The 26,656-nt window shown below is 41.0% G+C and overlaps 1 protein-coding gene across 3 annotated transcripts in view; it reads right to left on the reverse strand.

The window, feature by feature from the left end:
* Positions 1–4,088: 4,088 nt before the first annotated feature.
* STRN (striatin) overlaps positions 4,089–26,656 on the reverse strand; it is a 96,216-nt gene continuing 73,648 nt past the window's right edge. For all 3 annotated transcript variants that reach the window (XM_083176170.1, XM_083176168.1, XM_083176169.1), the window contains 9 exons: positions 25,868–26,004; positions 25,430–25,605; positions 19,512–19,559; positions 18,654–18,775; positions 16,989–17,156; positions 15,745–15,885; positions 11,654–11,761; positions 9,281–9,367; positions 4,089–7,505 (listed from right to left, as the gene is read on the reverse strand). In XM_083176170.1, coding sequence (XP_083032296.1) covers positions 7,336–7,505; positions 9,281–9,367; positions 11,654–11,761; positions 15,745–15,885; positions 16,989–17,156; positions 18,654–18,775; positions 19,512–19,559; positions 25,430–25,605; positions 25,868–26,004 — 1,157 coding nt within the window. In that variant the 3' untranslated portion in view covers positions 4,089–7,335. The remainder of the gene's footprint in view (positions 7,506–9,280; positions 9,368–11,653; positions 11,762–15,744; positions 15,886–16,988; positions 17,157–18,653; positions 18,776–19,511; positions 19,560–25,429; positions 25,606–25,867; positions 26,005–26,656) is intronic.

Below are 26,656 nucleotides of genomic sequence, written 5' to 3' on the forward strand. Positions count from 1 at the left end.
GTAAAGTGACAGAGCTGGCAAACTAGACAATATACACAATAAGGTCATCGCAATGATGTTTTTGTGAATATCATTTAAAATATAGTCTAGTGTGTACACACCTTTAGGCTGAATTAAATGACAAAATCTGTATTGATGACATCATCACCCCACCTTCTTGCTCAGACCTTAGGAATTCTGCTATTTTCTTTGAACAGCTCTCAGACAATAGGCTAAGCAAAGGCATGAAGCGAAATGGGGAGGTTTATGGCCAGGCAGACATTACTAGAAAATCATTTCAGACATGGGTAAAAGCTTGTACGAGTCATACTCATGACCAATTCACCTGCAGTAACAGCGCACAGAATTGAGGTCACTGAACGCAGACTACTTTTAGATGCAGTGTTTCAATAGCAATAAATGTAATAGAATTGTTTAATTACCTGTTTGCATGCATGACAGACTTGTAGCTGCTGCTGGTAAATGTACATAGGTCTAGGGGACATATTTTCTAATGGTTTTTCCTATATGGTCTATTAGGGGTGTAATATTTTCTTAATATTCATCATGACAATATCTTATATGTTAAAATGGTGGTAATGTCAGTATTTATCATGTCGATACAGATTAATTGTTGACATGATTAGATAGTCAATAAAACTCCTCTGGTGGTCTTGTATTGACTTACCTGATTCCACAGGGACATCCTGCTGATTTTAGGTGGCATTACTAATCCAAAACTCCCCGCCCACAGCACAACACTAAAGCTTGGTACACACCTAGGCGACAAAGCACACAACCTACAGTCGCACTGTCAGAGCAGCCAGTAAAGTACCAATCAGCTCCTCGATGTCAGGCCAAAAGTAACAACCGGGTGGCCACCCAGATGTGATGCCAATCCATGCAGCCTGTGTACAGAGCTCCGCCTGTGCATACAGCCAGACATGCGGATGTATCTGCAGGATAGCAGGTTTCAGCTGTGCTGCCAGGTCTACTAAATAGAGCTGTGAGTGCCGCCGGTAACAGCTATAATTTGTCACTTGGACATACGGTTTAAGTGTGCACCAAGCTTAACATATCGCCAATCCATCCTAAACATCTCATTATGAGCCCTAGTAAACGGCAGTACATCAAAAACTCCCTTTACAGGTTTAGTTGGGAATTTTACATTTGCAAAGCTGTATATTGTAATGAGCTGTGTGTCAGAGTATACCAAATTCTGCAGCGTTCTGCACATTACAGCTAGAACTAAAAAAGTTACAGCACTGCATAATTTGTGATCCTTACTCCTTAGCATTTTCTAACAGCTTATAAATAAAGATAGAACAATCACATTTAATATTCTCTTAATTCTAACAAGTTCATCAGTTTATATTACAACACTAACAAGATTTATGGTCAACAATCAAGTCATCACAAAGGTAACAAAAAGGTTGGGTATGGTCTGAGCTGTTCCTGAATTTACAATCAGCAGACATACCCATCACTTTAACAAATAAGCAAGTACTTCCCTGTTATGGAAATTGCCTCTTAAAAATTAGGAACATACAGTATACAATACCTGCAAGGTCAGGGCAGGAAAGCAAAATCAATAAAAAGGAAAGCCAAGGACAACAGCATTCATTACATAGTCATTTAAACATAGCAGAGTGACTAGGACAGTATAGGATAATCCGTGTGATCTTGATTCTTCCCTTAGATAAAAATCTTTTCATAGTTTAAAAGCTCTATCATAGTTTATTTTTTTCAATGAGGCTCCAGCAATTAACATTTCACAGCTGAAACGAACATACTTAAGCTGGGTACAGAGAGAGAGGGTGCAAATGCACTATGCAATCATTACATTAATATATAATAAGAGTTACCTTATTGTGATGCCCTGGGGGGGGGGGTCCTTAGCTGGATCATGTTTCGGGGTTCCCTGCATCCCAGGTGGTGACCCCATAGTGTTAGGGACCTGCTCGACAAGAGGTGACCTGGACGATTGGTGGGCAGGCCAATATCACCGGCCAATGATATACCAACAACCTCTTATTATATATTATTAATGTAATGATCGCATAGTGCATACCCTCTCTCTGTGTAAACCATTTCATTCTCAGCAGATGGCACCTTTCATTACTGAGGGTGTGCAATTTAGAGACACTTTTCCCTATTAAGCTGGGTACACACTGGACGATATATAATCAGCGATATTGACAATGTTGTGTGTACGTGCAGCTTAACCTGAAAATATCAACAACTTTATGAATGGAGCGGGGGGGGGAGTTAACGTCACTGACCGATATAAGCCAGTGTATACAGTTAATATAATTTTAAAGCGCCATTGATATAGGTTAACTATATCGGCAGCCATGGGACTAGTCTAGTGTGTACCCAGCATTACTTTTGCTCCTAGATTGGCCAGGCGGCTTTATGGTAAAACTGTAAGCAGGGTATGCAGGGATGTATAGTATCACAGCAGCAGCAAGGCCTCTTTTTGCCTATCTGTGCTCTACAAAATGGTGCTCAAGTAGAGCACAAGACATAACTTAAAACCAATGGCTAAATATGGATTGGGGCTTAGGAGGAACTCTGGGAGGCAATGAAGACATCTAGGCGCACCTCTCCTCCCATGCCACTTTGAATCAGTTATTTGAAAGTAATCAATATTGCTTCTATGGCTGACTCCCCCTCCTAGCAGGACCATAGACTTCACACGCTTTATTTTAAACATAATATACATAACACGCATACATATATTTATGTAAGGGGGGGGGGGGGCACCACTATTTATCTTACCTCCAGGCAACTGGGACGAACTTACACCACTGGATTGAGGAAAACCTTTCCTGGCATAAGTCAAAGTCCAGAGCACAAAGGATACCAACTCATAAAACATGTTTACTGGGATTTTACCCCAAAGATATCAGATAAAATAGTATCAGAAGATAAAGAAAAGATCATCCGAATTCTAATTCTGGTAATCAAGTCAGAATACTGCATAACTTGTGTGCTGCATTGTGATACTGTTCATAAGGACAACTGCGGTTCTAGCTCCAGCAGCTGTTGTGTGTGAATATAAGCACTTCCACATTCTGCATAGGTGTCATGTAGTTTTTCTATATACACAGTTGTTTAAAATGTGCCCTTCACTCCTGCTGTAAGACAAGCACAGTAGGTTATTGACATATCTGCCACATGAATTCCCTTCTGGATGTGAATGGTGCCACAAGGTGGCCAGCAAGAATAATCCTCAACCGCTTCTTCATGATGTGTATTACCTAATACTGTAGCTAAGAGGTCACTAATATTACAAGTTATTCTAATGCACCATAGTTTGCCAAGTGGCAACATTGGACTACAAAGAAAGGGGTGTGGGGGAACAAATTACCCATAAAGAATTTGTCATTTCAAGTAGGTGTACCTCCACCTCACGCAGTAAAACTGCAAGTCCAGCAGCAGAAGGAGCTGAGAGTTTCATGCTGTTCCCTTTTATGGTGTGTAGGATTGCCAACAACTGCAGACTTGCGGTGGCAACTTTTTTTTCTGTTTTGAAATTAAGTGATTGTCGAGGCCCCAAGAAATCTGGCTTAGGGCAGCAGTTTGTATGCATTCTGTCATTTTGTTCTTTTACTGAAATGGCCATTGCCAATTCTGAGATACCAACTTAAAGAGTGTCAAACATCCCTCGGTGGATCCCAACTGGTCAGTCCTAAAGCTTTGTGAGAATCTACCTTTTCATGGCATAATGACTATTAAATCAGTAATGAAAAAAAAAAAAAAAATCAGGTTGACATCGAACAAAGTACTTTACCCTTAATTGTTCAGACCTAAAAAATAAAATTGTTGTGGGTTAGTGGTCCATTGGTATTTACCGTAGTCTTTCTGGTCTTCTAATGAGGTATGGACAAGTTACTGTACACTTAACAATACAACCAGAAAAACCAAGTATTGTATTAATATGTATTAAATGATGCAAATATTCTATATAATAAAAGGCCAACATGCTCCTAACCTCTATGAGGAATTTAAGCAGCCGACAGAGCAATTCAACTGTATGAGCGCGCACAGCCGCAAGCGCAGACATTACTATTATGTAACTAGCAATGTGTATTTGTCAAGTACAATTTTCAAAAGACAAAAATTTCCTTTTATTGGTTTATAGAATAAAAATTATCATTGCCAGTTGACTTTACCCAGCACTCATCCATGTTTATTTCAGTTCACATCACCAATAATCAGAAATTCAAAGGACGTATGTTACAAAATGGTTATGGTCTGATTCCACACTTTAGATTCTTAAACTACTTGCAAAATTTCCTACAATCCAAATATTTGCTGTTGTCTATGTACAGATGATGCAAAATAATGGTGCTATGAAACATACTGCTTGTTTTGAAAACTAATTGTTCTACTAAATGTCTGCCATTACACCACAAGAATCTGCTTGTAATTTATAATTAATGTACTAAAAAAAAAAAAAAAAAAAAAAAAAGCTTTCAGGACAAAAATAAAAACCTCCATTGAAGGTGTTGGATTAAGTCTTTTGAGGTCTATCGTCTGTGTTCATTTTTAGTGTGGTTGACACTGGAAACTAACAGAAGATTGATGCAAACAGTTCACCTCACCCAATAGGACTCTCCCCTTCCCCCCATTAAAAAAGGCATTTACCATTCTCTTCAGTCACTCCTCTAATTAAACTAGAACAGACCAACTTGGTATTTTTCCCTTGTATGAGTTTAAATAGCCATATTTTTTTTACTTACATTCAGATTTTAATCAACTAAATATTACAGTCAGTAAAACAAGCATGCCAACTTAAGATGTATGTACATCAATTGAAACAGCTTTAGCTGTATATAGTATGTAACAGTAAAATACTCATTGTCATACCCATTCCATTATCTTTTGTGTACATTTAGAAGAATTCAATACAAAATATTAAAACTCACCCCCGGAGTCATCCCGTACTAGACACATTTAATATATGTTTACAATATATATATATATTTATATATAATATACATAGCTTTTTTTAGCATTTCCAAATAAATCTTTGCAATTAGTCTAAAAAGAAAGTAAGAAAAAAAAAATAAACAAAAAGTCAGATACACAAATAATCCACAATTTCAATGTTTAAACAATGTGTAAGTAAAAAGCCACAATTGTACTTCTTAAATAAACTGGAAACATAAAAAAAAAATCTGTTCATTTAGTGGCATTTCTTTTTTGTTTTCTATAATAATTTGTAGCCTATTAAAGGTAACTGTGCACAAATATCACTTACAAAGGCAAAGAATTTCCCCAATCTTTCAGTAAATCTTAGCAACAACCAAGGATCAGTGTGTCTGGTAATATTTAAGTCCATGTGCATTTCTGTAGTAAAGGGTCACAACAATAATAAAAACAATGCAGCCAGCAGTGGAGAAATAGGAGAATTTAGCATGATCGGTTTTTAACGCAATTTCAAGGGATATTTTTGGACATCAGCCCCAATCGAAGAAACTTAAATTCAAAAAGAAAATTCATAGCTTTCATTATTTCAAAGATGCTTTTGTAAAACGAGTAACCTTACATAATAGGAAAAACTGATTGCATCTGACCCAGCATAACCACCACTGTGCATAACTTAATCTGTCTATACACTTTTAGATTATCTGTACAACCACCTGGATCATTGGAATGAAAAAAGGACAATCCGATTTAGCCAACTGGTCTGATCAACCGATTTTGTCCAATATCCTGCATTTTGGAGTAAATGGTTGATAGTCATTTTCCTCCATCCATTACCAGATTCCTGCTCCATCCAGCCAACTAGTTGGCTGGTTGGAGCAGGAATCTGGTTCTTAAAAGTGTATGGCCAGCTTAAGACCTATTTCTAGATTCTAATTATTTTCAGCTACAAGGCATGTCCATTTTCCCATAGCTTAAGAGCTATTGAAGAACGGTTGGTTTACAAAAATCATAGAAAAATATTCCTTCAAATAAAATTGTGCCTTTATTAAGGAAAAAAGGCACAGGGTTACTCATTTATTATACCGTTACCTAAGATATGACGCATTACTAGAGATCATTTTAATGCAATAGCAAATTCCATCTCCGTAACACAGCACTAATGCATTGTGCTGGCAAGCAAATCTTACATGTACTGCTAACTGCTGCAAATATCCATCGACCTAACTAGGCCCTTGACAGTTTCCAATGTGCCACGTGAGAGACACAGGAATATAAATACCCATTCATCCAAACATTTAGGAAGAAATGCACATGTGCTTAGGCTCACAGTACCAGTGCAGGATTATCATTTTGCATGACAATAAAATATATGTGCAAGTGTCAAATTCTAGGGAAAGAATACCTACAGTGCAGCTCTGGTTATCCCGACGGTGGCAATTCACCCTCTAACAAACAGTGCTTTTGGCAAATTTATGGCTGAATTTACGGACTCACTACCATCAATATTGATGAAAAGGTATTTTACCAAGTTAATCATTAAAACTATTAAAAGCTACTAATGTATTTGCTGAATATGTAATTAGATTTTTTTTTCATATAAAAAAGTCAAAATAATAATAATAATAATTACCCGATGGTGCCACTTAATGTAGGTGAAGTTCAGAACTGACATTTGACATATTCAACACATTTTACCCTTTTAGAAATTTATTTTGGTATTTTACCTAGAAGTACATTCAAAAGAACACAAAGCACTGTATACTAAACAAAACAATTAAAATATAAAATGTGTTCTTTATTTTTTACACTGATTTGACTTGTTACTAGCAGCCCACTGGATGGGAAATGCTTCCTTCCTCAATAGTCAGCTCTATACAAGGAGATGGATGCGCAACGAGAACTGGCTAATTAATAGGTCCATGATTTCCACCAAATGTGCTTGCTAGAGCTCTAAGTGAGAAAGGGGAGCAGTAGAGTACTTTCCCATTGTGTTTCCTATATTGTAGTTATTTGCCATTTACTGGCCAGCTTTATTCTTTATTTTTTTTGTTTGTACATTGTCCCAATTGCCACAACCTCAAAGTATGCTGGAAGTTGGAGACTAGTTTGATCCAGGCCTGCCTGGTCAAATGTGCACTCTTAAAAACAAAATGCTGCTACTGTAAGCTCAGAGGTCATTTGAAAGACAGAATCCTGGCTCCAAGCGCCAGTGGAGTTCACAGCACCCTGAACAAACCATTAGTTTAGAAAACAGCACCCAACAAAACTAAACCCACAACATTGTTTTTGCATCTTATCCTGATTATTGAATACAAGAAGAAAAGAAAGGCCAGTTAAATCAAATCTTCGGGAATTAGTAGCAGGTCTCTCTTATGTGGCTGCTTGGTAAAATAAAAGCTACAGGTGGTAAGCATGGTGTCATACAAAAACTTTGGCAAGGGCGTCGGCGCCCGCACTGGCTATGTAGCATTTAGACGGGTGGAATGCCACATCGTGAATTGATTCGTCAGACTTCTTGCGGTGAGCTGTGAATTCCTGTATGCAGGTCTTGCTTTCCAAGTTCCATAAGCGTATTGAACAGTCGTGACCTGCGAAAAAGAAAACTTTTTAACTATCTTATAGGATTAGCTTATATATTGCATTTTAGTACATAAAACCAGAAACTGATACTCCTTGTACATTTATGTAATCTTCCGGCAGCCGCCAATCTCAGAGGGACCACACTGCCCCTTTTATTTATTTACAGTTTCTTATATAGCGCAGCAGATTCCGTTGCGCTTTACAATAGTTGACCGTGATAAAACAAACTGGGTAACAACAGACAGACTTGGAGGTAGGAGGGCCCTGCTGCAAGCTTACAATCTTTTGCACACTTATGGTGTGGGCACATGGTACAATCCAGCATCAGATTTTGACTACATAGTCAAAATTGCATAGGGATCGCATACAGATCGCACAGGTTTTTTACCTAGTGATCCCGATGTACGCTCCCGGGACAGCACAAATCGAAACCCAGATAGACAGGGCAGCAATGACTATGTATGGAAATCTAATGCAGCTAGCATGAATTGTATGTAAATAACACATGAGTTAACAAAGATTGCATAGCAAGGAATCTCACAGTGTGTACACACCATTAGTTCTGCTTCCAGTTTGTGCCTGACAATCACTGCGACTGGGCAGCCGCAACCTTCCATAAATCAGAGCTCTATCTGTGTATACCCGGTGGCTGCAGAGAGGAGCAGCCACCAGGGAAATGCAAATAATCAGCACGCCGTCCCTGTGTATCCCGCACAGTTGTTGACAGGAGCAGCCACAGAGACATAAGCATAGCAGAGAACTGGCCTTGTGGAGGATGGGGGAGATAGCAGTAGTAATATGAAAGCTAATTTCATGGATCCTTTTGATTGTGATCCAATAATTATTTAGAACAGGCCTGGCCACACTTGGCTTTCCAGCTGTTGTGAAACTACAAATCTCAGCATGCCTTGCCATTTTATCGATAAGTGGCATGCAGTTAGTAATGGCAATTACCCTAAATACTTTACAAGTCATGCACAGTATAGCATAAACCAGGGGTGGCCAACCGGTCAGAGGTAAAGAGCTGAAAAATATCTGTAGTCAAGCTAAAGAGCCAACAACATGCGCGTGCCGAAGGCGCGAGCACCCAAAAAGGGGCGTGGTCTATTTGGACCCCTTGGGTGGGTGTGATACACATATGCCCCCACAGTGCCACAAGCTGCTATGCCCCCACAGTGCCACAAGCTGCTATGCCCCCACAGTGCCACAAGCTGCTATGCCCCCACAGTGCCAATTTCCCAGCAGCAGCACTCACCGTTGTTGCTACTGCGGGGTGGGGAGAGGACAGTCTGGTGTCCCCCTGCAGTCCTGTCATGTCACAGAGGGGAGGAGAGCACAGCGCGCATCTCCTAGTCCTTCTCCCTCACTTCCCTGTGATTAGGCCGTCAGCCAATCAAAGCTCGCGGCCCGGCTTCTGATTGGCGGATGGCCCAGTTACAAGGATGCACAGTGAGTGGTAGGAGAGATGCACGCTCTCCTCCCTTCAGAGGGAGAAGGGAAGTGGCAGCGGGAAATTGAGGGATGGGGGTCGTGGTTGGGCAGCTGAGTGGGAGCAGGAGCCGCACCTTAACAGGGAGCCACCCCTGGCATAAACCATGTTCTTTTTATTGTACTGTATTCTGTGTTCAAAAGTAAAAAAAAAAAAAAAAAAAAATATAGCGCTATCTAAATATATTTTAATAAAATGATGTTGGATAAGTTTTAAATAAAACTTCTTGACCAAATTCAATTGTTAGGCATAAACTGTACATGAGCAACCTTAACTTGTTCTAACAATACTCACTGCCAGACATCAGGTACAATCCATTAGGATCTACAGCTAAACTTGTTACAGCATCTAAGTGAGCAACCATTGAATGGATCAGTTTTCCTAGAAGTGAAAGGAAAAAAATATTAATGAAAAATTAAATGTTATACCATTTATATGTACTGTACTTTATTTTGCAACATTTTTAAAACAGGATCTATGATTTTCGAATTGGGGTGGGCCCATCTACGTGTTCTTGACATGATTTCTTAATGAAATGTCCATTATTCACAGATGTATGGTTCATGATGCAAATGTTTATTACAGCTGGGAAATATGAAATATTTGTTATTTATGAACAATAATGGCAAGGTGGAGACTAGTTTGGATCCAGGCCTGCTGATTAAGTGTACACTCTTAAAAACAAAATGCTGCTACTGTAAACTCAGAGGTCATTTGAAAGACAGAATCCTGGCTCCAAGCGCCAGTGGAGTTCACAGCACCCTGAACAAACCCATAGTTTGTGTAGATAGCTTTATCTATAATCTGGTGGATGGATGCTTAAATGGATACCTTGTGCAGTATTCAATGCCGGTGCGAGCGGCCGGCGAGTGGGTTAAACTGCGAGGATCACAGAAAACCAGTGATCCTCGCAGTTTAACCCCCGCGCCGGCCGCTCGCACTATGCAACGTTCCAGGGGAATCCTCGCAGTCACAGAACTGCGAGGATTCCCCTAAACTGCGAGAGCCGCGGCTAGTGCAGCAAACTCGCTGTAATTAGCCTCGATTCTCGCAGCTTTTGGAGGTACATTCGCCAATTCTCCCTCGCTCAAAAAAACGGAGTGAGGGGGAATTTGCGAATGAGGGGGGGTCAGTTGAATACTGACAGGGTGAGCGGTGACTGCGAGCAAAAAGTCCTGCAGTCACCGCTCGCCCACGGCATTGAATATATGCCATTGAGGTTTCTGGTACAGCCGTGTTGAATTGCAGTAGGCTATCACTGTATCAAAAGAGAGTTCAAGTCAGTTCATGGCAAGGAGATTGGTGTATTTTATTTGGCCTTTAATTTTTTTGGTACTCTACCTAGAAGGGCGCCCGTCGCGGGCATCGCGGGTACATTTATGTATGGCCGCGACGCGACCGACGCGATGCCCGCGATTTCCCATTGAAACCAATGTTAAACATGGAAATCGTGTCGGTCGCGGCCGGCCATAAATGTACCCGCGATGCCCGCGACGCGATGCTCACGATTTCCCATAGGAATCAATGTTAAAAGGCGCGATGGACCCGATTTTACTGTTAAATGGCTCAATCCACCCGATTTGGCCATAGGAATCAATGTTAAATGGGCCACAGAGCCCATTAACCCTTAAATGTGCCCCCAAATTTTTAACGACCCCCCACGATCCACGCCAACCCGAAGCGTGGCGAGCGCAGTGAGCCCGCGAGGGGCGGCGGTACGCGTCCTCCGACCTTTTCATGCCCTACTATCCACTAGGGCGTGGTGTGAGAATATAATAGTGTGGCGAGCGCAGCGAGCCACCGAGCCCGAAGCGTGGCGAGCGCAGCGAGCCCCGCGAGGGGACGCGGATACCTTCACAGGTATCCGCGTCCCCTCGCGGGCTTCACAGGTGTCCGTGGCGACGCGGACACCTGTGAAGCCCGCGAGGGGACGCGTCTACCTGTGAAGGTATCCGCGTCCCCTCGCGGGGCTCGCCACACTATTATATTCTCACACCACGCCCTAGTGGATAGTATGGCATGAAAAGGTCGGAGGACGCGTACCGCTGCGCTCGCCACGCTTCGGGTTGGCGTGGATCGTGGGGTGGCGTTAAAAATGTGGGGGGACATTTAAGGGTTAATTTGGCCTATTTGGCCCCAAATCGGGTCCATTGAGGCATTTAACAGTAAAATCGCAGTCAATCTGCCGTTTTAACATTGTTCCCTATGGGAAAATCGCGGTGATCGCGGGCATCGCGGCCATCCCGATTTACCCGCGATTTTTACCCCCGATCACCGCGATTTCAATCGCTGGCGCCCTTCTAGGTAAAGAGTACCATTTTTTTTATTGAAATCTGCAGCAGAAAACCAAGATTGGTTAATAGAACTGAATATTTTTATGTGTAAACATCTACAACTACTGCACATGATTAATAGATATCTACGCTCATTTTTGATTTATGGCCTTATTAACCCTTTCAGTGCCAATGCTGCTGTGAGATCCTCAAAATATCCGCTAAAAAATGCCAGTGTCGCTCACAGCGACTGTTCTTTTGTATAAATAAATAAAAAATACTGCCAAGTGAATTAAAGTTTAGTTTCAATTTCAATGAATCAATCAGTGGGCCAATAAAATACACAAATCTCTTATCATGAACTGACTTATTTAACAGCACAGACTATATATACCTGTATTGTTGTCATAAAACTTGATATGACGATCTTCATGAGCAGTGATACTAATTGGAAGAGTTGGATGGCTAATTACTCTGTTTATCTGGCAGCTTGAATGGACAGCTATAGGGAATAAAAACACAGGTCAGTATCTCCATAAGTACAGCAATCATTTTACCACAGTGAAATAACCCCTCCTGTTTAGTTAATAGCCCCCTCAATTGATTATGGACTTTGAACAACAGAAAATGCTGGGAAGAGGAAGTAAATATACCGTATATACTCGAGTATAAGTCGACCCGAGTATAAGCCGAGGCACCTAATTTGACAACAAAAAACTGGGAAAACGTATTGACTCAAGTGGGACTCTCACTCGAGTATAAGCCGAGAGGGGGCTTTTGCAGCATAAAAAATGTTCTGAAAAAGTAGGCTTATACTCGAGTATATATGGTACTTTTCAACATACTTTATATCATTTTATTTATTTGTTATAACTTTTGAAGTATTGCCTATACCAGGGGTAGCCAACCCCAGTCCTCAAGAGCTACCAACAGTTAATGTTTTCCAGATCTCACAGAATCACAAGTGAAGTAATTAGCTCCAACTGGGAATCATTTAAAATGTGTCAGTGAGTAACGAGTACACCTGTGCAGCAGCTAGGCTGTCTGGAAAATGTGAACTGTTGGTAGCTCTCAAGGACTGGAGTTGGATACCACTGGCCTATACTATGTGAATTTCGGGCACATTCCCTGTGTCCGAATGTGAATTTCGGGCACATTCCCTGTGTCCGAATGTGAATTTCGGGCACATTCCCTGTGTCCGAATGTGAATTTCGGGCACATTCCCTGTATCCGAATGTGAATTTCGGGCACATTCCCTGTGTCCGAATGTGAAATTTTGGTTTAAAACCTGTGTCCTAATGTTAGATTTTGGCTCAAAACCTGTGTCCTAATTTTGGCCTATTTTGTGTGGCATAATGTGTAAGGGGCATATTGCACTGGGAATATTTTTTGCACATGGAGAAATGCTGGTAGATCACGGTAAGTAAATGTAAAAAAAGTAGATCCTGAGTTACAAAAGTCCGGCCACCCCTGCTTTAGAGTACGATGTAAAAAATATTAATATGTATATTTTTGGCAAAACAATATTTTAGGAGTATGAACAACATGTGATGTCTAACAGCAAAAAAAGTGGGAACCACCAAGTGTCGGGAAAGAGCACTGTGCAACCAGTTTTATTGCCTGATTTGACAGATTTTAAAATAATACTTTCTGAGTACTTTTTACAAAAAGCACACCATTGGCTTCTATAGGCGGCACCATACAGATCAGACCCGAGCTCTGGAAAGTTCGGCTTTCTGGAGCTTGATACATATAGGAACATTGAACCGCCCCATAGAACTGTGCGGGGGATGCTGTGCCGGTGGTCTGCAGCAAAATGTTTATGGATGTTATTTACAAACACATTTGTTGGTTTGAAAGAAAAAAAAAAGTGATTATGTTACACACCCATTCTTGATATTTATAGATCATAAAATATTCAAGATCCTCTACTATGCAACAAACTGAAGTTTCTTGAGAATACAAGCAAGACACATTAGAACTGGATGGTTTTATTGTGATCTAAAATTAGGGTTGCGGCTTTAACTTCGAATAGCTTTAAAACACTCTGGTTTCGTTATTATGTGGTAAAATTATTACTATGCATAGACTATTAGAGGTTTAAGTGCTCACCCTATACTTATGTTGCAGGCTATACAAATTCAGTAAATTCTGTCTACAACAGTTTCACATTCCGGGAAAATTCCATTTAATTAGGGAGCATTATTTTTCCTTTGTTTACTGCTCTCATTACATTAGCTGTTTCTACTGATGGCACTGTATCTGTGCCAGTATAACTCTCCTTGGCCTCCTTCCATATTCCATTTCCCTGCATACTAACAGAAATAGCATAAAAGCAAAGTGGATCAGACACTATCTATAACCCCTTCAATACTATAGTGCAGCGGTTCTCAAACTGTGGGTCCTGACCATCTCAGCATGGGGTCGCGGCTCCATGTTGTTGACCATCAGGCTGATGGCTTTTCTAATCTTAGTGATTCAAGGGGTCTGAAAAATCTGTTGGACTGACTGTTATTTTAGTCTCCTCCATCAGTTTGTACCTCCACAATGCTGCCATGTATGTGCTGTCTGCTGCCTACACATGTGATGTGATGACCTTCTGCAGTAACTTGCTGGGGTCCTGTAATTATTTATATTGTCTGATGGGGTCCCAGAGCAAAATAGTTTGAGGACCCCTGCTATAGAGCATACTTGCCTACCTGACTCTCTCCATGAAGGAGAAAATGCTCTGTTCCTGGACATCCCTGGTAATGTATGATTGCCATCACCTGCGGGGAGCTAGGTAATTGATAAGACAGGTGTTTCACCACAGGTGCTGGCAATCATACATTACATGGGAAGTCCAGGAACAGAGCATTACCTCCCTCATGGAGAGTCAGGTAGACAACTATGCTATAGATAACAAGAACTCATCCATGTAATATAGGAAATAAGTGCTCACTTGTGCTCAGTATTATGGAGGATATTGAATCCCCCCTTTTTTTAATGATCAACTGCAAATAGACACCCCAAAAGTAAAAATTGCAAGCTTGGTAAAAAAAAATCCCAACACTGAGGGACAGGTTGAAGCTAGTTGAAATGTTTTTCTGCTGAAACGGTTTTCTATCAGTCTCCCTGGCTTTTATCCTCATTAGAATTTTATATAATAGATGTACAGTATTTGTGTCCTCTCTGGTTAGGATGGATCACAGCCCCTGTATTCAAATAGAGACTCACAAGAACCAGGACCTCTGGCTGTTGTCTCTACCACATTTTAGTGTTATTATACAGCTCAATTAGCCCATCTTAAATGTTGGGTGAGGAATGCAGGGGATATGGCCTTACAAACTCTCTCGGTCACTGAAGGTGAACCTTTCCACCCTCCTCTCCAAACGGTGTTGGGCTGCAGGGTGATATGTTCTCAGCTGCTTATTCTAACCCACGGATTTGGAGTCCGGTTTCTAAGAATTTAGTTGCCCAGGGATTGGAGATCAATAACCCCCTCTGGGGCATGTGGGGAGTGGTCTCCACCAGTACACTCAAATCATGTGCTCAAATCTAGTGTCACCCTTTTATAGATACCCTCAACTTTTATAGACACACCCCATCTGCTTAATGCTCTAGTGATTCAGGAATCTCACCTTAGTCTCCCATAAAATAGTCTCCTGTATATACTCCTTTATCCTAGGGCTCAGCACTCAGATGCCTTGTCACATCCTATTGTTTGGAAAAACTAGGAGATGATGAGTGTCTACTGGTCCCAGCATTTTCAATTGTTAATCTTTCGTATTGATCATGCACCTATAAGTTTACATAATTTGAAGGGTAGCATTCTAATGCCCTAAATGGTCACACCTGGGGCTTATTCAGTCCCCTTATTTGGGTATATTATACTTTTACATTTTGGTAAAGGTGGCGAGGGCAGTCTCCACTGGTGTTTTTTTTCACCCGTTAACACCAGCCAGGAATTTATTTATTAGGAAATTTGGACAAGGAAATTTGGACAGGCCTATTAGGCAATTTGTATTGGCTCCGGCAATGTTGGCTATTCTCTTGGGGCCTCGATCCATCACGGAGTTGTTTCTTTATGTGTTGTGGCAACATTTATGTTCTCTATTTCTCAGTGATTAGTTCAATTTTTAGGGGGGTTATTTACCAAAGCATTGCAAGAGATAAAATTGTGAAAGAACGTGTCAACCAAATCAGCTCCTGTCATTTTTTTTTTTAAACATAGTTTGTAAAAATGTAAAGTAGGAGCGGATTGCTTAATCTCTCACAACCAGGATACTCGCTGACATTATACTCCTAACATTGGATTCAAATTACCAATACCGGTTATTTATGTAATACGTGACTCAATAATGCTGTTTATTGTACTATTGGTTTATTTTTCTTGTCTGTCTCTGCCAAAGCATTCCAACTAAAACTCAATCCCCCACCTTCAAAATAAAAACTCTAAAAAAAAACACACCACAAACTTCACAAAAACAGTAGTAAAATACATACCTGTATCTATGCAAGACTCTAATGTTAGAACTTTCTGCCGTGTCTCCATATTGAAGATGCTTGTGTGTCCACTGTTAAAAGATGCAACCATATGGGCAGGGTCACAGCTTACTAGATCCACAGATGAAGGTATTCCTAATTCTTCAGACATAAAAAGACAGAATTATTTGTTTTGTGCCAAACAAACCACATACAAAGAGTTCTATATACATACATACATACATACATACATACATACATACATAATTAAGGACGTTAGAAAATCCTTGAGACAATGGAGAATGAAAAACTATTTACAATTATAAATACAAGTGAACATTGTTCTACAACCAATAAATATAGATTCATTATTGTATGCCTATTAGCAAGTGAGATTATAAAATCTACATATATTTTATAATGTTCTGACCTAATGTTATCTGTAATAAGCATCTTCATCAAAGATAGCAGTTGCTTGAACCAATTGGGGGTTATTCTGATTGATTCGGTCCCCAGTGCGAAAGAGGTTTTGCGTCTGCGCAAGCGCATTTCTGTGCATGTGCAGACACAGGGTGTGAGCGAGCACGGCAAACTACATGCTCGCCATCCCGCTCCCACCTAGCAGTGCAGGCGGGGGCAAAGACTATGGGAACGCCCAGCGTTCCCATACAAATCGCCTGGTGACGTGAGCACCGGAGGCGATGTCAGCTGCCCGTCTGCTCTCTGCACAGGGCACTTGCACATCAGAGATAGCATAGAGGTGTCCCAGATCTGCGAGTGCTGGAGAAATCATTCGATAGTCTGCCCCCATTATGCAAATCATCCATCCGCAGCCATGCAGGGGATCTCGTTGTGTGAGGGGGGCGGCGGCCGTGCAGGCGGTGTCTGGGGTACTCGCAAGGCTGTGAATTTCACAGCCTTGTGAGTCAACCAGAATAAGGGCCAATGTACCAGTCTAAAAATAAATACTCCTCCACTTAAAGACCAGTACAGAGAATGTGTAAATGCATCCACTGGTATGTGAGGGTGGCAGCAGCCTCTAGGACTAGTTTCCAAAAAGCTGCAGTTTTTGGTGCTTGGAACCTACTGTAGTGGAGCCTGCAGTCCCCATTGAAAATAATCTTTTGATTGGATAAATACAATTTTAGTGATACAGCCAAGCTAGAAATGTATATTTATATGTGGAATTTCAAATGAAAGACCCGAGATGACTATAGCATAATGCAACTTTGGCCATATGCACATTAATATGGTAATAATGTTACCTTGGCTCTCATTAAATATGCTTAATGCAGGGGTGGCTTCTAATGCATTCCATACTCTTATTGTGCCATCTGCTGAGGCGGATAACAAACGCTGATGAGCCGCACTGTATACCAAGCCCCACACAGCATCAGTGTGGCCTTCATATGCTGCTCGCAGTACAGAAGGATCTGCTCAGATAAGAAGGAATAAAAAAAAATAAAAAAAAACAGGTTGTGAAATACAGAAATTATCATATCATATAAATACATCACAAATGCCCTCACATGGATGTGTTTGGCACTGGCAATCAGGCTATCACAATGGTTACACAGTCCATTTGATCAATGTCCACAACACATGCTTAAATTACTGTGAAATCATCCAGATGTCTGGCAACTGTTCATAAGGGTGTGCCACACTGAACGTATATGGCAAATAAGAGTATAAATACGGTCATTTCAGGACATACTATATAGATAAAATGCATGTTGCATACAAACAAAATATACGTAACAAAAACTTTAACCTCTTCAGGTCGATGAGTTCTTCTGATCAAACCAGACAGATTTTCACAAGCTGATTTCACCAAGAACAACTTGTTTCACCTACTCAAATGAATGTAGTATTGTTCTCCCCATGACAGCTGTATCAGTATATTAAGATACATATGCTCTTAATTTGCTTATTACAGTATATTAATAAGATTTATGATCTCCAATATTTATTTTTTAGCATTCGGCTAATGTGTACTCTATTAGCTAATATTCCAATGATCGGTGAAACCCAGGAAGGTCAAATGGAGCCCTGAGCTATATGCCTGTATTTTGCTCACTAATAAGTGTTATTAAGTATTATATTATAAACTACAGTACTCAAGGGGATTTTTTTAATTGCTTTTCATAAAAAAAAAAAAAAACATACAAAAAAAAGTCTTTGTTTCCATTTCCTAACATTCCTAATATTAACAACATCAACACACATGTTTGGTGCATGCTCTAACACGAAGTTATAAATCCAGCAGAATTGGGTCTTACTAAACCTAAAGTCTCCCCCTACTTTATGGAACCTACTGAAATTTCCGGGATAGGGAAGGCATTCTATACAGAACATGGGGCAGAAGTGCGGTAATAGATGGGAATGAGTGTATGCCAAGGGTTTAATGAGACAAGGATGGATTTGAGAGATTAGAATGGTCCAAATCCTTTTAAGTTGTGTGTAATTTGTAAAATATGGTATAAATAAAAAGGTTATGGAAATCCAAGGCATGGGTGGCCAGGATAGTTGGTACTAGTCCCCATGAACAAATTATATTTGAATTAGGATTACGGAGCTATTCTATATTTTAAGAAATATTTTCATTATGATTACTGAGCTATTATATCTTTTAATAAATATTTACTTTGTATAAAAGGATCCATTAGAACAAAGTGCACAATACTGCACCATGGGACACACAGGTTACAAACCAGTGCTGAGAACTAAAAGATTAATGAGTCTATTTACTAAGCCCTGAAGAAAGTACCAGACAATTACCTCCTGACTCTTTTTTATTATACACTGACAGTAACATGTCAGACTGGCTGCTACTTTATCGGTGTCTGGTGTGATGAGAATGATGGCCTTTTTAGCATAACAATGACAATATTACATACACTGAACAAAGGGGGATCAGTGTATAAACGTACCATAAGAGTCATATGGATCCACATTGGGGTTTGGTGTATTCCAGCTCTGGATAACACCATCTGTTCCACCGCTGTAACACTGCTCCCCGTTATTGCCCATTACTACACACAAAACTGGGCCCCTGAAATACAATAAATCAACTTAGAAGACACTTTAATAGATTGCATATCACATGTATTGAGTTAGTATATAACCAAGGTGTAGGCTTGGAACCTCATCTTTTTTTGAGGAAATCACTCTAGCTTAATGAGAACAAATAAAATCTTTGCAACTAATGTTGCCATTGTGGATCTACTGAATATTTCTCTACCTAGGACCTGAGCAGAATACCATACTAAAACACCTTGTAATAAAAGCAATTTTCACACCTTTATGGCTGCTACACCAAACTCCATTTGTGATACTGTGAAGTCACATCAGTGAGAATAGGAAGTCATCATTAAAAGGGATGTTATGCTAAGCCGTAATAGCACTATACTGTACGTCACTGCCAAATAGGTTATATGTGTAAGTGAAAGGTAAGTACAGTTTATCAAATAAAATCTGGAATGAATTCAATTTAAACAGTCCTAACAGGGACATTTGCCTGTGAATATAATCACATTTAATGTGACGCATAACAACTGTAGGAGGCAAAAACTGAAATGATAGATTAGAAAAGGTGTATAAAAAAATTAATAAACCTTGAATTGGATCGGATGGGATGTCAAACATCCGATTTGGGACGATTTCTAGGTCAGATGCACCGGAAACAGGTGAAAATCAGACTAGTCTATTGTAGGGCCTTGAAAGTTTAATAATGTGAACATTTAGAGTTGAAACCTATGGAATCCAATATAACTAAATAAAATGATTACCTGTGAGCTCTGAATGTATAGATTGGTTCAACATCAAGAGATGTGCTCCTAGAATAGAAAAAAAATTAGGTTACTTAAAAAAAAAAAAAAAAAAAAAATCTATCGTAATAAATGATCCAGACAGAACAATTATACAAGATTAAAAACCGGTCAGCAAGAATGCCTATAGCTGCATGCAGCACTAAATGTTCTATGTCTCAGTATTGGTTAAATGATCTTCATCTCTACTTTAACCCCTTCCTGACAGAGCCAGTTTTTGCGTTCCTGACAGAGCCCTTTTTTTCAAATCTGACATGTATCACTTAAGTGGGGATAACTTTTTTTTGCTTTTACTTATCCCAGTAATTTTGAGATTGTTTTTTCGTGACACATTGTACTTCAAGTTAGTGGTAAATTTTCGTCGATACAGTCTGTGGTTTTTTGTGAAAAATACCAAAATGTCGTAAAAAAATGGAAAATTTTGCGATTTGCAAAATGTTAAATTTTCTGCTTGTGAGACAAATAATCTTACCACTCAAAATAGTTAATAACTAACATAGACCATATGTATACTTTATGTTGCCATCATTATTTCAACCTCATTTTCATTTTTTTGGACACTAGGAGGCTTAAAATATGAATAGCAAATTCTCAAATTTTCAAGAAAATTTCAAACACTGATTTTTTTAGGGACCAGTTCAGTTCTGATGTGACTTTGAGGGACTTGTATGTGAGACACCCCCATAAATGATGCCATTTCAAAAACTGCACCCCTCACAGTATTCAAAACAGCATTTTGGAAGTTTGTTAACCCTTTAGGTGTTTCACAGGAATTAAAACAAAGTGTAGGTGAAATTTCAAAATTTCATTTTTTTTGCAGATTTTCAATTTTAATACATTTTTCTAAGGAACACAGCAGATTTTACTAGAGAAATGTGACTAAAAATTGATTCCCCCAATTCTTTGGTTTTCATAAATATCCTATATGTGGCCCTAGTGTGCACGGTGACCAAACCACAGGCTTCATAATAGAAGGAGCACCTACTTGATTTTGGAGCCTCCTTTTTATGAGATTATTTTTTAGGCACCATGTAGGTTTCTAGGCACCATAAGATGCTAAAAGTTAGGAACCCCCCCACAAGTGACCCCATTTTGCAAACTACACCCTTCAGGGAATTCATCTAGGGGTATAGTGTACATTTCAAACCCCCAGGGGTTTCACCAATTGTGGTACAACTGGGCAGTGAAAATGAAAAAAATTAATTTTTCATTTTCACAGCACAGTTGTATCAAAATTGGTGAAACCCCTGGGGGTTTGAAATGTACACTATACCCCTAGATGAATTCCCTGAAGGGTGTAGTTTGCAAAATGGGGTCACTTGTGGGGGGGTTCCACTGTATGGGTGTTTCGGGGGTCATTCAACCAGAATCTGTGCTGCAAAATCCAAATATCACTCCTTACCTTCTGAGTCCTGCCATGCACCCAACTGGTATTTTTTGGTCACATGTGAGGCATTGCCGTACTCGGGAGAAATTGGGGCACAGATTTTGGGGTGCTTTGTCTCCTTCATTCCTTGTGAAAATGAAAAATTTTGAGCCAGATCTGCATTTTTGTGTAAAAAAATGTAATTTTTTACAGAAAAATGCAGTTCTGGCTCAAAATTTTTCATTTTCACAAGGAATGAAGGAGACAAAGCACCCCAAAATCTGTGCCCCAATTTCTCCCGAGTACGGCAATGCCTCACATGTGACCAAAAAATACCATTTGGGTGCATGGCAGGACTCAGAAGGGAAGGAGTGATTTTTGTATTTTGCAGCTCAGATTCTGGTGGAATTTTGGTGGGTGCTATGTCGCATTAGCAAGACCCCCAAAGCACCAATACAGTGGAAGCCCCCCACAAGTGACCCCATTTTGCAAACTACACCCTTCAGGGAATTCATCTAGGGGTATAGTGTACATTTCAAACCCCCAGGGGTTTCACCAATTGTGGTACAACTGGGCAGTGAAAATGAAAAATAAATTTTTCATTTTCACAGCTCAGTTGTATCAAAATTGGTGAAACCCCTGGGGGTTTGAAATGTACACTATACCCCTTGATGAATTCCCTGAAGGGTGTAGTTTGCAAAATGGGGTCACTTGTGGGGGGGTTCCACTGTATGGGTGTTTCGGGGGTCATTCAACCAGAATCTGTGCTGCAAAATCCAAATATCACTCCTTCCCTTCTGAGTCCTGCCATGCACCCAACTGGTATTTTTTGGTCACATGTGAGGCATTGCCGTACTCGGGAGAAATTGGGGCACAGATTTTGGGGTGCTTTGTCTCCTTCATTCCTTGTGAAAATGAAAAATTTTGAGCCAGAACTGCATTTTTCTGTAAAAAATTACATTTTTTTACACAAAAATGCAGATCTGGCTCAAAATGTTTCATTTTCACAAGGAATGAAGGAGACAAAGCACCCCAAAATCTGTGCCCCAATTTCTCCCGAGTACGGCAATGCCTCACATGTGACCAAAAAATACCAGTTGGGTGCATGGCAGGACTCAGAAGGGAAGGAGTGATTTTTGTATTTTGCAGCTCAGATTCTGGTGGAATTTTGGTGGGTGCTATGTCGCATTAGCAAGACCCCCAAAGCACCAATACAGTGGAAGCCCCCCACAAGTGACCCCATTTTGCAAACTACACCCTTCAGGGAATTCATCTAGGGGTATAGTGTACATTTCAAACCCCCAGGGGTTTCACCAATTGTGGTACAACTGGGCAGTGAAAATGAAAAATTTATTTTTCATTTTCACAGCTCAGTTGTATCAAAATTGGTGAAACCCCTGGGGGTTTGAAATGTACACTATACCCCTTGATGAATTCCCTGAAGGGTGTAGTTTGCAAAATGGGGTCACTTGTGGGGGGTTCCACTGTATGGGTGTTTCGGGGGTCATTCAACCAGAATCTGAGCTGCAAAATCCAAATATCACTCCTTCCCTTCTGAGTCCTGCCATGCACCCAACTGGTATTTTTTGGTCACATGTGAGGCATTGCCGTACTCGGGAGAAATTGGGGCACAGATTTTGGGGTGCTTTGTCTCCTTCATTCCTTGTGAAAATGAAAAATTTTGAGCCAGAACTGCATTTTTCTGTAAAAAATTACATTTTTTTACACAAAAATGCAGATCTGGCTCAAAATTTTTCATTTTCACAAAGAATGAAGGAGACAAAGCACCCCAAAATCTGTGCCCCAATTTCTCCCGAGTACGGCAATGCCTCACATGTGACCAAAAAATACCAGTTGGGTGCATGGCAGGACTCAGAAGGGAAGGAGTGATATTTGGTGGTGGAATGAATGGTGGGTGCTATGTCACATTAGCAAGACCCCCGAAGCACCAATACAGTGGAACCCCCCCACAAGTGACCCCATTTTGGTCACCAGCTTTGGGAGGGGGGCTGGCGCTGCGGCTGGGTGGGAGGGGTGCTGGCGCTGCGGCAGCCGGGTGGGTGGGAGGGAGGGGGGCTGCCGGGTGGGAGGGGGGGGGGGGGCTGGCGATCGGTGGTGATCGGTGCTGTACTTAACAGCACCGATCACCACCGATCACTGTGTTACCGAGCGGCTTAGCCGCCGGTAACACAGAAAACGCTGCAATTGGCTGTTCACATTTGAACAGCCAATCGCAGCGATCGCCGCGAGGGGGGATGTCTGCTGTCAGGGACAGCAGACATCTCCAAACTGTCACCGCGTCTATAGACGCGGTGACAGTTTAAAACCATGACGTATAAATACGTCTTCGGTCGGGAAGTACCTCCCGACCATGACGTATATATACGTCATATGTCGGGAATATCTTTTTATATATGTGTGTGTGTGTGTGTGTGTGTGTGTGTGTGTGTGTGTGTGTGTGTGTGTGTGTGTGTGTGTGTGTATATATATATATATATATATATATATATATATATATATATATATATATACACACACACACACACATATATATATATATATATATATATATATATATATATATATATATATACACATATATATATATATATATATATGTGTGTATATATATATATATATATATATATATATATATATATACATACACACACACACACACACACACACACACACACACACACATATATATATATATATATATACACACACACACACACACACACACACACACACATATATAATTCAGTTCATTATCATGGTTTTTTTTTACTTTTTATGCAGCTCATGCTGCTGCTGCGGCTGGCAGGGGGGGGGGGGGGTGCGTGCGCTCCTGCCGCTGCGTGCGCTCCTGCCGCTGCCGCCGCCGGGTGAGCCTGCTGCCGGGCCGGGTGAGTGCCGGGTGGGTGGGAGGGGGGTGCTGCTCATCGGTGGTGATCGGTGCTGTACTTAACAGCACCGATCACCACCGATCCCTGTGTTACCGAGCGGCTTAGCCGCCGGTAACACAGGAAACGCTGTGAATGGCTGTTCAGATTTGAACAGCCAATCACAGCGATCACCGACCGGGGGGGGGCACCCCTGCCCCCCCTGGGCGGCGAGGGGGGATGTCTGCTGTCAGGGACAGCAGACATCTCCTAACTGTCACCGCGTCTATAGACGCAGTGACAGTTTAAAGCCATGACGTACATGTACGTCAAATGTCGGGAAGTACTTCCCGACCATGACGTACATGTACGTCAAATGTCGGGAAGGGGTTAAAGCTTTAGAATTAAAAGGAAAATAAATGAGGCATGGAAGCAAAACAATGAAATCTTATGCTGGTGTTCCAACGATCTGTTTTAACAATGTTTTCTAAAAGATGTTGTGCAGCAGTTAATGTGACTAAGGGGTTCAAGTATTCAATGTCAGGGGAACGGCTGTCGAGCTTGCTCAACAGCCGTGCCCCTGTCCCGTTCTCGCTTTGCTCGACTGGAGCTTGGCGGTCGGGATTTAATGTCCCGGCCGCCGAAGGGGGCGTGGCCGCGAGTTGAGGACGGAAATAGACGAGCTCCGGCCAGGAGCTCGCCTATTTCCGTCTTTTCTCGGCAGAACGAGCCCGACAGCTTGTGATGTCGGGCTCGTACTGCGGAGAAACCCTGTTCAATGCTGTCGGGGAAGACAGCAGTGAATAGGGCCCCGCAGCCATCTCCCCCGTCGGGAGTTGGCTGTGGGAGCACGACAGTGATTGCATAACACCCTAAATGTTTCAAAATAGCGGTTGATATTGGACAAAAAGATAACAGAGGTAGGTGTCACCTTGTGCTGGAATTTGGGAACTTGCAGAAAATTACTGCTGACAAAGTCCTATGCCATTTTAGACATGTATAATACATTGTGTAATGGTGTAAAATAAACTGTGCAACTGTAACAAATTTTTTACACTAGGTGACGCTCCAGCATTAGTCACATCATTACAACTGGATACAATGTCCTGGTGGACCATCTTGGTCCCTGACCTTCTGACCTTGTGGAAGACATTACAAATGGAGCTGAAAATCTCCCTCTGCGTACAGTGCACACTGACTTCAGTAGATGTGTACCAGGCTTAAAGTAAATCTAGGTAGATGGGGATGCGGTCATTTGGTCTACAGCATGATGGTCGACATGGGAAAAGGTCATTAATTTGACTATGTCTAGGTCGACATGGGGTTTTCACTGTTTTTTTGAGCCGACAGGTGGTATTTTATGCCCTACAATCCACTAGGGCGTTGGGCGAGAATAAAATAGTGTGCCGAGCGTAGCGAGGCACCGTGCCCAACGCATTGCAATGCTGTGGCAAGTCATTATTGTACTTATAATTTTACAACAGCTGGAGGGGCACAGTTTGGCAATTCCTGATGTATATATTGGGCGCCATGTAATTCCCGGCAATCCACCGCAGTCAGACTCCTGTGGAACTAGTCAATGTTATTTGTAGTAGTAAATCTCAAAAACAAAAATATGATTCCATTACTTTTTTGCTGGAGCAGTCTTTTGTAGATTCCACATCTTTAATGTATGATCTTCTGATGCAGTTATTAGGACTGGCTCTGTTGGATGGAACGTAAGGCCCCGTATTCCATCAAAGTGACTTCGAAGAGTGAATTTGGGATTCCAAGTTTTCCTAAGCGCGTCCTTATTGTTAGCAATCTGTGACGGAAGGGAAAACCATTAAATCTTATCTATATACATCTATGGGTGTAAAACTATAGAATTTGAGTATATTAATACAATTAAAATTTTCAGTGTTGGCAGTCAGGGAAAATACTAATTTCCTATAAAAATCAGTAAGAAAAAAACCCCATCCAAAGATCTTGTCGACAGCTGCAGAGGTTACAATCTGTTTGAATATAAACAACTATTTACAATAGAGAACATTTTAATTACAAACTATTTCCTACAAAAAACTTACATCGTAAGTCAAGGAGTCCGCCTCGTTGGCCACTGTAAGACCAGCCAACTCTCCAAGCCCAAGTTCATTTTCTAATGCTTCATCAGCTCCCATTATAAAAGATTTTCCAGAAGAAGGTGGGAACGTTAATGCTTCAACTGGACAAAACAGAAATGACATTATGAATACACACATCTACATAATTACAGCCAAACTTGGCAGTCAGACAGATCAAGGATTGCATTTTTTTTACGATTGTAAACTTAAAACTTCAATTGTGTAGGGTAACTGCATGCAATTCATTGGGAGGGGGGGTGTATTCAATTCCTGGTCACAACTGTCTGGCTGGCCCAACTGCTGTGACCCTGTCCTGTTTTCGACTGGCTCGACATTGAATCAGCAGATGGGATTCAATGTCCCGCCTGCCGAAAGCCGAAAAGGGGGCGTGGCTGGGAGATACAGCCATGGATACAGCTGAGGCCAAGAGCTCCACAACCCACAGGCACTCGGCTTCTAAAGTCAGACCTGTTCTGCCAAGATCCATGTTCAATGCTCTCGGGAGAGATTGAATACCCCCATTGTACGATTTGCGACAAAATTCGATCTATTCTGGACCAGCTACACTTCTGTTTATGCAGCTGGTACATAATCAAAGTATCACGGTATTGCAATGTTTTCTCATCACCACAATGTTTTCTGATCAGAAAACGTGAGAAGAGGTAACATAGCGTATGTTTTGCCGAGAGCGGCCGTGGATTGTTGAGCTCCCGGCTACATCCACTTTTCGGCATTTGGCAGGCAGGACATTGA

Source organism: Crinia signifera, chromosome 3 (genome assembly GCF_055691185.1).
Source record: "Crinia signifera chromosome 3, ASM5569118v1, whole genome shotgun sequence".
Classification (NCBI taxonomy): Eukaryota; Metazoa; Chordata; class Amphibia; order Anura; family Myobatrachidae; genus Crinia; species Crinia signifera.